General features: G+C 36.5%; 1 protein-coding gene across 2 annotated transcripts in view; it reads left to right on the forward strand.

Annotated features, from left to right (window-relative positions):
- Positions 1–16,524, forward strand: part of DMD (dystrophin) — a 2,214,577-nt gene that overhangs the window by 1,615,162 nt on the left and 582,891 nt on the right. For both annotated transcript variants that reach the window (XM_027607979.2, XM_027607980.2), the window contains exon 52: positions 6,275–6,392. In XM_027607979.2, the coding sequence (XP_027463780.1) occupies positions 6,275–6,392 (118 nt within the window). The remainder of the gene's footprint in view (positions 1–6,274; positions 6,393–16,524) is intronic.

A 16,524-nucleotide genomic window follows, 5' to 3' on the forward strand; every position in this document is an offset into this window, starting at 1 on the left:
CAGCAATCCCACTTCTGAATATACATGTCCAAAGGAAATGAAATCAGGATCTCGAAGAGGTATCTGCACTGCCATGTTCATTGCAGCACTATTCACAATAGCCAAGATAGGGTAACAACTCAAATGTCTGCCAACACATGAATCCATAAAGAAAACATGGTATATGTATATATACAATGGGATATTATTCAGCCTTAAGAAAGAGGGAAATCCTGCCATTTGTGATAACACAGATGAACTGGGAGGGCATTATACTAAGTGAAATAAGCCAGACACAGAAAGACAAATAGCGTATGATCTTACTTATATGTGGAATCTAAAAAAAGTCAAACTCATAGAAACAGAGTAGAATGATGGTTGCCAGGGCTGCAAAGTGAGGGAAATTGGACGGTATGGATCATAGGGTACAAACTTCCACTTTTAAGATGAATAAGTTCTAGACATCTAATATACAGAATGGTAACTATAGTTAATAATAATGTACACTTGAAACTTGCCAAAAGGGTGATCTTAAGTGTTCTTATCACACACACACACAAAAGTAACTGTAAGATGTTGACTATATTAACTAGTTTGATTGTGGTGATTATTTTGCAATGTATACATAAATGAAAATATCAAGTTGTATACCTTTATTTTTAAAGATTTTATTTATTTATTTATTTTAGACAGACAGAGAGAGAGAGAGAGAGAGCATGTGAGCAGGGGAAGGAGCAAAGGGGGAGGAGAAGGGAGGGGGAAAGAATTTCAAGCAGACTCCCTGCTAGGCATGGAGCCCTGACGTGGGGCTCGGACACTTAACCGAGCCACCCAGGTGCTCCCAGTTGTACACCTTTATATACAATTTCTATTTGTCGGACTTAACCCAAGTAAAGCCAAAAGAATGTTTTTAAAAAAGTCTTAGAGACAATTTATATAATTTAGACAAAGTCGAGTTGAGGACCATGTAAGTTCCACTTCATTCCGAAGACCCTCCTTAACCCCTAAATGAGGTTACCTATCTCTCCTATAAGCTTTGATCACTCCCTGTGCTTCCCCTACCATAATACTCACCTCAGCTTATTGTAATTGCTTATTTACTGCCTGTCTTAACTACTAGTTTATTTTCTCCTTGAGGAGAATAATTTTTCCTCCTTCCCTTCTTTATCACCTGTGCCTAGGTCAAGGACTGACAAAAAAATTATTTGCAGAAACCCAAATTGGGGGGCATTCTACAAAATACGGGGCCTTCAAAACAGTCAACGGTATGAAGTTCAAAGAAAGGCAAACAACTATTTCAGATTAAAGGAGACTAAAGAGACATGACAACTAAATGCAATGCATGAGTCTGGACCAGTAAATCAAAGGCAACTCATGGGATAATTGTCATACTACGGATAAAAAATGTGGATTGGATTTATAGAACTAAAGCCATAGGAAATTTCCTGACTTTGAAATTGGGCTGAAGTTATGTAAGAGAATGCCTTTTTCTTAAGAAATAAACACTGAAATATCGAAAGGTAAAGGGCATGGTAGCGGCAGGTGATTCGCCAGTGCTTCAGAAAACATATCTGTTATATTGTATGTACAGATATATATACACAGAGAGAATGATAGAGTGGGAAGTGATAAATAAAGATGTGGCAAAATGTTACCGGTTGGTGAATCGGGGTGAAGGATACATGGGAGCTCTTGGACCATTCTTGTGATTTTTCTGTGAGTTTTAAGTTATATAAAAATAAAATGCTTTCTCAAAAAGTATTTCTCTAATGAATGGAGGACAAAAGGATAACCACAGGTAGAAGGTGTTTATGAAGAAGTTAGCAATGGAGAAGCTGGTAGAACATTCAGACAAGAAGTAATGAAGTTATACCAAGTAGGAAAATATCCAAGCCAGTTTAAGATGTAAATGTGAGGGAGTAGAAGAAATAGAGACGGCTTTGGATTAGGCCAATCTATTTGGAGAGGCAGCTGAATGCAAGGAAAGAAGCCAGAATGAAGGTGCTCAGTGAGGCTAGACATAGTAGCATCCTCATAGGGAAAACTTCAGTTTCTAGAATGGCTACAATTTAGGGCCTACCTGCCTTAAATGCTTATTTTTTTTCCATCCATAAAGTAGTTTAGTAAACTCTTTCACCTTGTCCATCTTTGAGGTTAATTTTTTTAATATTTTATTTTATATATTTTTTAAGATTTTATTTATTGGAGAGAGAAAGAATGAGACAGAGAGAGAGCATGAGGAGGGGAGGGTCAGAGGGAGAAGCAGACTCCCCGCTGAGCAGGGAGCCCGATGCGGGACTCGATCCTGGGACTCCGGGATCATGACCTGAGCTGAAGGCAGTCGCTTAACCAACTGAGCCACCCAGGCAGCCTGATGTTAATTTTTTGAGGTTGTGAATAAAAGAGTAGAAGGTCTACATTTTTACATTACAGGTAAGCTTAAGTCATGTTTGTGTCCTGAAAATGGCAACAACTGAAAATCACTGTAGGCTTTTGTTCTAAATATAACTATGTGAAGATTGCTGATTTTTGTAGAAAATATTAAAAATGTAAAGAGTTCGTTGTTAAGGTCTTTCCTTAAACATATAAATATTAAATATTCAACTAAACCATAGAGTTTTCTATTTGAGTATTATTTAGGTAGAATTCTCTTTTACCAAATATAATAAAAAAGTGTAATTCTTTCTGAGAGCCTAAAATGACCTACTTAGAGTATGTATAGTTTCATTGTTTAACTCCTTTTTTCATAGGATTGCTATTTATAACCACTTCCTTCAACCCTGGGGGGACTTAGTAGGATTAATGACTTCTGATTCACTTTGTATTTGAAGATTTTTTTTCTTCCATCTTTGCTCAGCTAGTGGAATCCATGATGAATTCTCATCTCCAAGGGGTAAGCTGTTTTTAGTAAAGCCCAGTAGCTGGCCTACGACCCCTTAGAAATAGCATTGATTCCTTCCTGCTCTCATGTTTGTTTCTTTCGGAACAATAGAATCCATGTAGACATGCTCAGTTATCATGCTTCGGTACTGTTAAGCATGTAATGGTCTTAGTTTTGTTCACTTAAGTTATATGTGTAATGTCTACCTGGGCTTCTATCAGAAAAACAAATAAGCATAAATAGCATTCTGCCTGTTTAGCATGACAAATATAGACCACTACAGCTTGAAGGAGAACATTGGGCTAAAGAAGAGGACTGGAGGTCATTTGAGGATGAGGATTAGAGTAGAAAGAGTGGTCTGGAGAGAGAAGCATCTGGTAAGAACACCAGATGGGGGCAAAGAACACAGTTTCATAGATGGGTATTTTGGAGGTGGGTACTTTAATGATTAGATCTAAGGTGTTCTCCCATCTGTGGGAGGTTATAAAACCAGCTGTCAGGTAAGAGAAATTATAATAGCAAATAGAATATACTCAAAAGAAAACCAAAAGAAAAGAAAGAAGTAATCATTCTGTTCACTGCATGTGTGTTCTGTTCATTAGCAAGAAAGTCTTTCAGTCACTGTTTTTATAATAGCTTAGTAAAAAAAAAATTTAAATATGCCATATTCAAGTCCTTCCCTTTATTTCTGGAAGGAAAACCAAGGGAGAAAATGCCCATTCCACTCTACTGAGAAACCACTATTTAATGAGTATATTAGTGTCTGATAAATCCCATAGCAATATGTATTATTATTGTACAGTTTCTTTTTAGAAATGAACCTTTGTACGTATTGACCAAAGAGCGGGATAAAGAGTTACGATTTTGTTTTGAAATTCTTTTTTTTTTTTTAAAGATTTTATTTATTTATTTGACAGAGAGAGACACAGCGAGAGAGGGAACACAAGCAGGGGGAGTGGGAGAGGGAGAAGGAGGCCTCCCGCGGAGCAGGGAGCCCAATGCGGGACTCGATCCCAGGACCCTGGGATCACGACCTGAACCGAAGGCAGACGCTTAACGACTGAGCCACCCAGGCACCCCTGTTTTGAAATTCTTTAGAAATGCATAGTTTTATTATAGCTGTGAGTCTCCTTAGGTTTTTAAGGAGGCTGCTTCAAAGGATGTCATTAATAATCTTCTCAGGTGCTTACAAAGCTTGCGTCTGTCAGCAGAATTAGAGAATCACCCAACTAGAGAACAGGTTTCACAATACCCTGAGACCTATTTTGTTCATTAGAGAGGAAAATGGCTTATGTTAAGTCTAAATTGACGTGCTTGCTAATTTCAGCAGTAAAAGCTGTTCATTGTGGTCAGGTTTAATTTAGATTAAAGTTGATCAGGTTACTTCTACAACATACTTCTTAAACGAACTTTGTGATCCTAAAAGAAGGAGAAAAGTAAAGCCAACATTGAGAAATATATCCAGTCCAGAAGAGAAAAGCAAAGAATAGCTTGGGTGTTTGAGGGTGAATTAATATTAAATCAAATGAAAATAATGATAAAGATAATTTTTGTTATATAAAAATTTCCGAGTATCAAAAATCACACATTTGCATTTAAATTACACAAAGCATACCTAATCCATTCGTCCACTGTTAAACCCATAGTGCCTAGAACAATACGCAGCCCTTGAGATGTACAAAATGAAAGAATGAATGGGTAAATGAGTGAATTTTTGTACTTTGCTACCTCAGTTATGTAGAGTTTCTGGTTAAATTTGAAGGAAATATTTGACTTTATCTGAGGGTTCTGGTTAAGTCTGTTTTTAAAAAAGTCTCTTGACTGTATTAAATATTTAAGAGTCAGGAATTCCAAAGTAACTTTTAAGCTTGCTGTGTCACAGATGACCAGAGTTTAACATTCTAACCCTGGAAAACATCTTATTTCATAAAATCTATCTACTACTATATGGTTCCCATTTTAAAATTTGTTCAGTACTCTCCAACCGACTTACACCACTCACTTCAATAGCTGTCTTTGGCAATTTGTTCCATATTTCAAACACCCTTTTGTGTAAAGAAACCATAAAAGTTAGAAACCTGAAAATTGGATTTTTCTTCTGAGCAATCACAGCTTATAAATGTGGAAAATTGGTTAAAAGTTAGCCCCTCCAGTTTTTCAATACAGAGAGGGGAAAATACTCCAAATAGATATGTAATGTTTGGATAAGTTCTTGCCATTATTTTAATACTACCAAAAGCAATTGAGCTGAAATCACAAGGCCTATCTCCCTACCTGTTCATGAAAGAAACACTGCAAGATGTTCAAAACTTGGCCTTTCTCAACCCAAAAATCTTCAGAAAATTAGCAGTTGTCAAAGAGCATAGTAGATAACTAAGTTTCAGGAACACTACTGTCTACCGCATTTCATCCCTTCACATTCGCTGGCCTCATGAGATAGTGGAAACGGCATCAGATATAAGACCATAAAGACTTCTAGCTTAGTTATTAGTGTGGTTATTAGGAGAATAAAAATGAGAAAATGTGTGTAGGGGTTATAAACTAATAACAAATGTTCATTATGTTTTCCGAAATTGAAATAAAATGTATTCCATTTTAGAACAAAAACAAGGGAGAGATCTTATTTTTCACAAGCTTCTTTGTAAATATTGCTGGGATATGGGCCCTTTAATGTAGAGAAAGTAAGGTGACAGAGACAATAGATGGACACTGGAGGGAGGGAGGGGTTTCTTAATAATTAACATTGTCACCTGTAAATAAAAAATAAATAAATAAATAAATAAATATTTCTTGGCTTTATTCTGTTGGTACTTTTATCTTAATGCAGTATTAAATTAAAGTCATCTGTATGAATACTAATACTAATACTTCCTTTGGGGATGGACTGACTTGGCTCATCTGCCTCACCCTCTCATTTCATAGGTGAGGAATCTGAGGTACAAAGAAGTTCAGTAAGTTACCTCTCTTAAATCACTTCCATGCTTTTCCTGTTGCTAAAATATACACCTGACTGTTGACACCACACAAAATGAGATTACAAGTATAAAGAGCTATCTTTTCTAAATACATTGTCATAATTCAAAATTGCATTTCTTACTCGTGGCGCTCGTACATTGGTTTTAACTAACCCCAGGAACTCTAAAACGACTCCATCTAAGCTCTTAAATAGTGAAGCAGATCTGTAATCAAGATTTTCATTTGAAATATTTTTGGTATCTAAGAATGAAACACATTTCTTGTTGAATTGTTCTCTGTAAAGCCTTACACATTAGAGATTTATATCCAGTAACATCTTTTTTTTTAATTTTCAAAAGTGCTTTGGTTGGTTTCAAAATTGCACTTTACTTTGTATCACATAAAAGGAATGCACAGTGCTGGAGAACCTCAATATTAAGTTGTATTTTTTTCCTTCAGGCGACACTGCAGGATTTGGAACAGAGGCGCCCCCAGTTGGAAGAACTCATTACCGCTGCCCAGAATTTGAAAAACAAGACCAGCAATCAAGAGGCTAGAACAGTCATTACTGATCGAAGTAAGTCTTTTAACAAGCCTATGAAACTTAAGGAAAGATGTACGAAAAGTTTCAATAATGACTTGTTGATTTACCTCCGTTGCATTCATAAAAATGACGCCAAATCATTGTAAATTATAACTCTTGTACTAAGATTTTTCAGTCCATGATGTTATCTTTCCATAACTGAATGTAAGTCCATGGAAGAGAGGAAAGAAATTTTTCATCAATCTAGGCTTCTGTAGATGCAAAGCATGGAGCCGCGGGTGTGGTGAGCATGGTGTGGCAGAACATTTGCTCCTCGCTTGTCGTCTCTCTGGGCTAGCGTCCATGGGGAGGTCAGCCTCTTCCTCATATTCGTGGTTATTGGTCCGAGCAATTGCTTCCTGGACCATCTTTCATACCTGGACATCCCTCTGCTACTGTGACGCCCTCAGTGTGTAATAGCAGAAATCAGTGTACTGTTCCTTCTGCCATACTGGAGTGGGTGGGAATCTTGGGAGCTTCTTGAAGGCCCATCTGCTTAGACATTGCATCTACTCTTTTCTTCTTTATACAGAGTGATTCAGAGTGCCTGTGCATAGGGTCAGGAAAAGGAGTAGAGGAAGCAGAAGGGGAAACTACTCTCCTTCTGTTTCCCTCAGAGGCTCTTCTCAGGAATGAGGCCCAGCTCACCTCTGCTCTCTGATTCTCGTGCATCTCCCCAGGTTTCCTCCCTTCTCTCTCCCTACCTCCCCTTCAGGGACACACATCAATACTGATTTTTTTTTTTTTACGTCCCCATGCCCCCTCTCATCCCTTCTCACAACCAGAGGAATTTTTTTCTAGTGTGGGAGTAGGGAAATCCTTCATTTCATCATCTTTTTTTTTTTTCCTTCCAAAACTTTTGTCTTTTTCTAGGCCTAGGCTTTTGAACCTCAAAAACCAAGAATCTATGTCTTCATGATTTACATTCTCTTGTGTAACACTTGCCTCAGGAAGTATAAGCAGAATGCTTTGCAGCCAGTATGCTGGGGGAGCGGAAAGAGTAACCAATATAAAGTGTTAATATATGAAAAATATTATTGGTCATATTTGTATCTATTAGGTAAATAGTGATAATAGCTACTATTCGTTGAGTTCCAGGTAGCAGATAGTAGGTCTTGTGTGTGTGGGCATGTGTACAAAATCTTTATAATATCTTGTGAGGTAAATTTCATAATCCCTCATTTTATTGATGAGGAAACAGATTCTGAGAAAGGTTAATCAAATTGCTCAGGTTTACAAAACAAGCAAAGACCAGAGCTTGCAATTTGCAAATGTTTCTTTCTGGCTTGAAAGTCTGTGTTCCTTCTAGAATGTTTACCGTGTCCCATCCTGTTTTATTGTTTTTCTTAATGAATAATTTTTTGGTCTGCAAATTATGTAGGTTTTGATTCACTTCCTAAAGACATTCATCTTACAGTTGTCCTGATTGTTAATTAAAATAGACTTTTCTTGATTTTGAAATTTTAACGATTGTTGCTCAAACAATGTATTTGAATATATACTAACGTATTAGTTGGGTAGCACTAGCCACTATATGTCAGATCCCAAGTCTTAGTGGCTTACCATAGTATAAGTTTACTTTTTTTCTGGTGCAGTCCAAAATAAGCAGTTCTCTATGAAGTCATTCAGGGACCCAAGCCCCTTCCATCTTTTGTGTCCAGATCATCTGAGTCCTATGCATTTAATGGGCGGATGAGGAATAAACATTGTTCATTAGAATTTATTATGAGACAGGCCTGGAAGTGGCACACATAAATTCTGTTCATAGTCTGTTGGCTGGACCTTGTCACATGACCACATTTAATTGCAAGGGAAACTGCAAAATATTGTCCAGTGTTGAGCCTGGGAAGGAGAGAAACTAGTTTGGTAAGAAGCTCAGCATTCTCTTCCATAGCTAATTTGGACAGGAAGAATACACTTAAGTTGTAGAGTTCTGTGTAAGTTATAAAATGGCATTTGTATAACCAGCAAGGCAAGAGCAAATTCACCTTGTAATGATCAACATAGATAGCTCTTCAATTGATGTGGTAGAATGTTCATACCTCAAACTGGAACCATGAGGCTTCTTCATCAGGTTGCAACATACTGGTCCAAAAGAATGAAGTTTAGTGAGTGATATACTCGGTATGAGACTGAATTCCCATTACACAGTTAAGTGATCTGTTTCTTGCCTGAGAAATATGGAAATTTGGCAAAAATGTTTATGCAAATCTGAACACACTATATAGAAAGTCATTTGTCATTTTACTAATGAAAAATAACTTCTATTTTTTCCCTAAGAGGAAAATAACACTAATTTATTTTATACTATCCATTCAACATTGTCTAAACATTTTCCATTGCCCCTTGCAATCTTTTTTTTTTTGATACTGTATTGACTTTTTTTGTGATATAGATTAAAATTGAGTGACTGGAGGGCAGATTTTTATCTCTCTGCTAATATCTAGTAATTTGAACAGTTCTGTTTTTCTAAGCTTTTGTCTTTTAGGAATGAATACCTTTATGAATATTTGTAGTATTGTGGAAAGATTCCAATCCACGTGGTCCAAAAATAAAAAAACATTTTCTTAAAAGCCAAGGGTCTGTTGAGACATGCCATGTTGCTTATTAAGAGCCTAAGCCAGAATCTTTGTTCCAAATAATGCCCGGAGCCTCTAATGCTGCTACCAGGATAATTCTGACAAGATATGTTTATCTAAACAATGTCCTTTGCAGCCCTGCTGTGCTTCAGTTTATCTCTCCATTTGAAATCTATGAAATGGGATGGATATTGAATACTCATAAAGTTTCAATCGTGTTCAAAATAGAATTTTCCTTAGTATAGATCTGGCTTTCAGGGAATGAGCAGAAATAAAATATATGCTCATAAAATTGTATTTTCTTATTTGAAGATTTGAGTATTCCTTTTTTATTGCCCTGAAACTTCGAGAAATACTTAAAAAGGAATCAGCTAAATAAAGAAAAATATTCAGTAAGAGTATAATGCTATATTGAAACATTTTTCCTTCCTTGTTAAGTCCCAGTTCATAACTTCGAACAGTTGGGGAAATCTATATATACTTATTACATTCTATCAAGAGAAAAGTCCAGTACAAAGCAATTCCTCTCTACTAGTAATATCCATGCTAAAATCTCAAGTAATTGGTCTGCAAAATACCAACATGTTTCACTGTATAAAACAATTTCCATGGTATCTGTTGTTTTCAGGTGATTGTATTGATGGAAATCATGTTGCAATAATCTAGGTGCGAGGAAAAATATCACTCTAAGTGCATTCAAATAAGAAATTCTCCTTGCTGTTTCTGATGTTCAAACTGTTCATTTTCCTTCAATTCTTTCGTTGCTGAACATGTCAGCCATTCCTGGTCATTTTCTCCTACAAAAGGGCTAGCTAGGTCAGGGGACCAAAACCAGGTAAGAATGAAAGGATCTCAAATTGCTAGTGGTAGGCCTCTGAACTATGCAAAACTCTTGTTCATGCCCATTACTACGGCAGATCATAATACCATAATACCTCATATAGCAGTGAGCAGCATATGGAAAAAAAGAGCTTCTCTCTCTTATCGGTCCATTTATTCCACAAATACTATTGGTGAACATGGCTCATCTGACATTTGTATTTTAGAGCCTTGCTTCTGTAGCTTCTCCTGCTACATAACCCCCACCATTACCATTTTAAAGATCTATAACAACAGCACGTACAGGTTTTGAGGGCAAGCTGCCTGGGCTGGCTTCTTAGTAGTAGCTTTGTGGCCCTGAACAAACAGCTAATCTCAGTAAACTATCTGATCTTGGTCACCACCTCTATAAAATAAGATTACTTGTATCTACCTCAAGGTTGCGAGAATTAGATGAGCTAATACACGAGGAGCGCTTAGATCCAAGCCACAGTACTAGCTGAGTAAATGTTAGCTCTTGTTATTTTAAGTATGATCTAATTGGGTTGTTTGAATGCTTAGTGGGAAAGCATTTAATAAGCTCTTTGGTAGCTGCCTGGTTCTCATACTACAAAGAAGACAAGAGAGAAGTTCAAAAAAACAAAAAGGAAAAGGTTGCTTTGGAACACATGGAATAACATATATAAAAAGAATTAAACAAATATGTGAGTGGTACTATAAAAAACCAAGGCAATTCATGTAAGTTATTTTGTTCTCAATATTTACTATGACCTTAGGAGGGTAGATATTATTTTTCTCACTTTAAAGATTGAAACACTGAAGCTCAGTGAGCTCAAATAATGTGCCTAGGGTTGTAGTAAGATGGCAAGTGAGGGACTAGGATTTAAACTTATGTCTGTGTGATTCTAAAGCCCAAGGCACATCAAAGGAAAAGCATTGGTTAGTCAAGAAAGAAAGAAAGGAAGGAAGGAAGGAAGGAAGGAAGGAAGGGTATTCATTTGAGAACTGAAAATATTAGGAGAAACCTCAGTTTACTATAATCTGGATATAATTTTTACTGCTCCCATTTGTATTGCTGTCTTCTATGCATTTGGGTGTGTTATCATAGGATTGTCTCTTACATGCATTGGAAATGTATAGGATGGCGAACCTCTGTAATCTACTAGCTGGCAACCTTGGCCAAGTGGAATCACTTCTCTAAGCCATGGTTCCCTCATCTGTGACGTGGGGGTAATGATAATACATAAGCTGGTATAGTGATTATGGAGATAAAATTAGGTGAGATTTCAAGTCAATCAGAGAAAGACATGTATCATATGATCTCACTGGTATGAGGAGTTCTTAATCTCAGGAAACAAACTGAGGGTTGCTGGAGTGGTGGGGGGTGGGAGGGAGGGGGTGACTGGGTGACAGACATTGGGGAGGGTATGTGCTATGGTGAGCGCTGTGAATTGTGCACGACTGTTGAATCACAGACCTGTACCTCTGAAACAAATAATGTATTGTATGTTAAAAAAAGAAGAAGAAGAAGATAGCGGGAGGGGAAGAATGAAGGGGGGAAATCGGAGGGGGAGACAAACCATGAGAGACTATGGACTCTGAAAAACAAACTGAGGGTTCTAGAGGGGAGGGGGGTGGGGGGATTGGTTAGCACGGTGCTGGGTATTAAAGAGGGCATGTTCTGCATGGAGCACTGGGTGTTATACGCAAACAATGAATCGTGGAACACTACATCAAAAATTAATGATGTAATGTATGGTGATTAACATAACATAATAATAAAAAAATAAATAAAAAATTGGGTGAGATTTCTAAAGCGAAGACCTCACATACAGTGGATGCTTATTAAATGGTCCATACCATCATGGTGAGATGAATTTTGTATAGAGGAACTGGAGATGGGAGAATATGAAGGGGCATGTAATATATGGCCACTTAGCAGCTAAACCAGGGGAAGAACTTCTGAAACAGAATACCAAGTCTTAAGAGAGAATGATTTCCTTTAAAATTGTTTTTTTCATCTAAGGCTTTTTCAAACCAGTCTGGAATTCTTTGAGAAATTTGGTAACATTGTATAAATTTTAAGAAATGAGTTAATATTATATTGCTTAAGGAGGTAGTATACAGCACTGTAGAAGGGAGACTCTTCTGCTGTATGGGAATAAAAATACTCACAGGATTTTTGAATTAACTGACAGTTTTATAGCAGCTTTGTCAACCTATCATTCATTGCTGCAACCAAATATATGAAATCCTTCATGGTGAAATAAAAAGACTTTGTTGTTCTCCACATTTTTATGAAATCTCTATTGCTAATGAAATGCCAGCCAATATGTTCCTCTCAGGTATTGTCTATTAGAGAGTTGCTTATTTTAGAAGAAGTGGAGTCAACCATATAAGTTTCCTTCTTTTGACATCTAGCACCTGCTGTCAACCTGTTACAACTACAAGCAGCTCTCAGAATTTACATCCACCAGGATGCCACTGGCAACCAAGGAGTTCAGTTCAGTTCAGTAAATATTTGAATGCTTACTCTGTGCTAGTTAATATCAGATGTGATGTTTGGGATACAGAGAAAAATAAGATTCAGACTTTGTCTTAAAAGAGCTTACAATCAAATGTGGGTATTTGGACAAGTCTATTTGGGCAAGGCAGTCTAGGATAAGTACTTCAGTAGAGCAGTATTGTGAAATCTTTTTTTTTTTTAAAGATTTTATTTATTTATTTGAGAGAGAGAGAATGAGAGATAGAGAGCACGAGAGGGAAGAGGGTCAGAGGGAGAAGCAGACTCCCCGCCGAGCAGGGAGCCTGATGTGGGACTCGATCCCGGGACTCCAGGATCATGACCTGGGCCGAAAGCAGTTGCTTAACCAACTGAGCCACCCAGGCTCCCGAGTTTTGTGAAATCTTGAAAGAGGACAAGAGGAAGGAAAATTGGATCTGAATGAAGGGGTTCTGGAATGCTTCTAGGAGGAGGTTAAATTTGAACTGGTCACGAATACAATTTTGAAAAGCAGAAAGAGCCTGGGAAGGGAAGGATATTTCAGGAAAGGATAAGAGAAGAAGACATAATTAGACTTAAGTTAGCTATGGTGTGACAGAATTTGTAGAAGTGGGAGTGTGTCTGTGTGTATGTTGTGGAGGATACAGGAGTAAAAGCAGTCAGAGAGACAAGGTAGGAGGCAAGAGAGCCCAAGCTACAGCAGTGGCAGTGGAGTGGAAAGAAAGAACTGAATTAAGACATGCAGTAGAGCTAGCATTAACAGGATTTGGACATTGATTGGATGTGTGGGATCTAAGAGAGAGCTTGCCTCTTAAGATTTTGAGATTTGGTGCTTTGTAAGATGGTAATATAACCAGAGACAGATTCGGGACAAGGAGTTGAAGATGGGTGATAAAATAATGTGCTTAAGAAAACATGAGGAGAGATTTCAGAAGCAAAGTTACTTCTAAGCCAATTTGGAAGTTACCTGGAGTAGATGAGTTTGCAAAGAGACAGGGAGCCAAATGAAAAGAAGAGTAGACCTAGGGAACAGTCTGGAACTTGGCTTACATTAAAGAATGTAGGAAGAGGAGTTAGCATCATGTCTTCCAGTGGCAACTTATAATATAGGTGCATTTAGACAAACACACACTGAAGAATGAATTTGTAAGTTTTGCTCTGTATTTTGTTTTCTGTATCTTCTGCTGTACCACCAGTCCAATAACATAAGTTTCTTCCCGGTTCTTAGTGATACATTGATTCAGAAACCCTTTAGCTGAGAGTTACAGATGGTTGTGTTTATGTATATCAGGTTCCTGAGTCACCCTTCAGTGTACCAAGAAAAATAGATGACCATTTGCCATCTAGGTCTAGTGAACCATTTTGCTCTTTGTTTTGTATGTTTCAGTTATTTTTCAAATACTTTGCATAAGCAAGACTAGATACATACTAAAAATAAAAAAAAAACTTTATTAGAAATTTTAATAAGAATTGAACCCAAAAAACTTTGTATCAAATAAATTTGGAGGTACAAACATAAACGATGTAGTGTCCCACATCATTTTAGCAAAATAGGATGGTTCAAGTTCTTCAACAAAACATTATGTGAAGAAGTCCTTCCTGTTGAACAACTAACTAGATTAAAATATGCTATTTTCTTTCTGTCCTTAGAAACATATTGTTTGTTCATCAATCTTTGTGTTTGCTTATCATCTGAAGACTCACAGTCTAAGATTTCACCTCTATGATCAATTTCACTATCATCACTGGAGTCTGGAATGTTGATTTCTGTCTCTTTGCATTTATCTTCTATTCCGTCTAATAATTGTAAACATCTTACTCTATCAATTTTCTTGTCTTTGACATAATGGGAGTAAAATGAAAAGTTCTACATTTTCAACTCTGTTCACTGAGAGCTAAAAACAGACTCCAAAGATGTTGTCCCGGATCTTACTTTATACCTTCTTGAAGATGCACTATTTGGGCAATGTAATACGAAACCTAAAAGGATGAAGTTTTTTTTTCCACTATTGTATCATCCTTCTATATAATTCCATCATTCTTTCATTTATAAATCTTTTTAGCATACTTAGGAAAAACTCATGATTGTTGATGAAGGAGCAAATTGTTTCCAAATATAGAAAAAATAAGATTATTAAGACTACACAATGTATCTTAGGTTTATGAAGGGCTTCATTGGACCCATATGGTAATTGAAAAAATAAAAAGAATTTTATTTTATTGAAAGAATAAGTAAAATTTCACTTTGCTTTTTGGTAGAACACCACGAAAGAATAAAAGTCAAAAAATACCAATTTTTACAAGTCATTAGAACTTCTTAAAAAAGAAACTCAAGGGGCGCATGGGTGGCTCAGTCATTAAATGGCTGCCTTCGGCTCAGGTCATGATCCCAGGGTCCTGGGATCGAGCCCCGCATCGGGCTCCCTGCTCTGCGGGAAGCCTGCTTCTCCCTCTCCCACTCCCCCTGCTTGTGTTCCCTCTCTCGCTGTGTCTCTCTCTGTCAAATAAATAAATCTTAAGAAAAAAAAAAAGAAACTCAAAATATATATTTGGGTGCCATGAATCTTGATGGTATACCAAGGGTTAAGCAAAATATCTCTTGCTCAATCCCACTACAAAAATAAAAGTTTTACTACATGTATTACTATGATTCTTTTATTATTATAATACTAATCTTCCAGTGTTATTATTCACTAGGAATGAGGTTATTCGCATTCTCCAGAGAACCCTGTATCTATGTATATGTGTATGTATACATACATATATATTTAATGTATTTGTTAATTATAATATAAATTATATTTTTTATATGGAAAGAGAGAGAGAGAGAGATTTTAAAGTATTGGCTTATGAGATTGTGGGGACCACAAGTCTGAAATTTTTAGAGAAGGCCAGGAGGATAGATACTCCAAAATGAGTTAATACTGCAGTCTTGAGTCCAAAGGTAGCGTAGCGTCAAAAGTCCTTTCTCTTTTGGGGACCTCAGTCTTTTCTCTTAAGTTCTTCAACAAATGGTTAAAGCTCACCGACATTATAGAGGCTAATCTGCTTTACTTACAGTCTACTGATGTAAATGTTAATCACATCTAAAAATCCCCTCTACAGCAGCATCTAGACTACTGCTTAAACAAACAACTGGGCATCATTGTCTAGCCAATTTGACACATAAAATTAGCCATCACAGTGTGGTTCATAGTGCTGTGTGTTTCTTCACATATAAATTTCATGATTTCTTTAATTTTCATTAGTATCCAATTAATAGTGTACCTGGAAATAGACATTACATTATAGAAATGATCTTTAACATCTTCATGAATTTCAAAACTCTATCAGAGTAATTATAACTTAAAAATTTACCTATAAGAAGCAAGTGTATATGTTTTTCTTTCTTTATAGACTTTTCCTTATGTTGTGTTAAATTAATACTAAACATCTGTCATGAAATAATTCTGTTTTAATGTATCTCGTTCTTTAATTCTAGAAGAGGATTAGTATCAAAATATATTTGAACAGGATTTAAAACCCAAATAGCGGTCATAATTATATTCAATTATTAATCTTTCCTGTGAGTGTGTAATAGGAATTACACTTATTTAAAGTGATGTAGCTACAATTTTGAACCTAAACGGCATTTTCTGATTGCGTATTTTTTCATTATGTTTCTTTTAAAGATGAAAGATTTGGATTAGTCAATGTTCTCCTCATCCACTTTAAAAACTACACAATGAACATAACTATTAAATAAATAAACAAATTAATGAAAATAGATTTTTTTGTATGATAGAATAAAGGTAATGGTGAATACATATGATATAAAGAACCCCACACTCAGACAAAATGAGCTGGTCAGACAAATACAAAACAGAAGGAGATGTGCCCACAGGAGAAATGCCAGTTTTTCACAGGCTAGCATTTTTGTCGTATGACCTAATGGGGCATTGCAACTGAAGACCTGAATTTCTATTATATTTTGGTACCTCTGGGTATAGAGAGGAGTATTCCTCCGTGGTGATATCATGCAGTTTAGATGAAGCTAAGCTAAGGTTTAGATATGCCATAGATGGCTCCTAAAAGACTCTCTCTCAGCTCTCCTCAGGTTTTGCAAAAGTGTAGGAATTATTTTAGATCTACCATTTTTTTTCTTTGCCAAAATTTTCTCACTAATAATTTGAAGCAACATAACAAATTGCTTGCCACTAGTCTTTATTCTGTTGTACCTGCCTTA

This window comes from Zalophus californianus, chromosome X (genome assembly GCF_009762305.2).
Source record: "Zalophus californianus isolate mZalCal1 chromosome X, mZalCal1.pri.v2, whole genome shotgun sequence".
NCBI classification, from domain to species: domain Eukaryota; kingdom Metazoa; phylum Chordata; class Mammalia; order Carnivora; family Otariidae; genus Zalophus; species Zalophus californianus.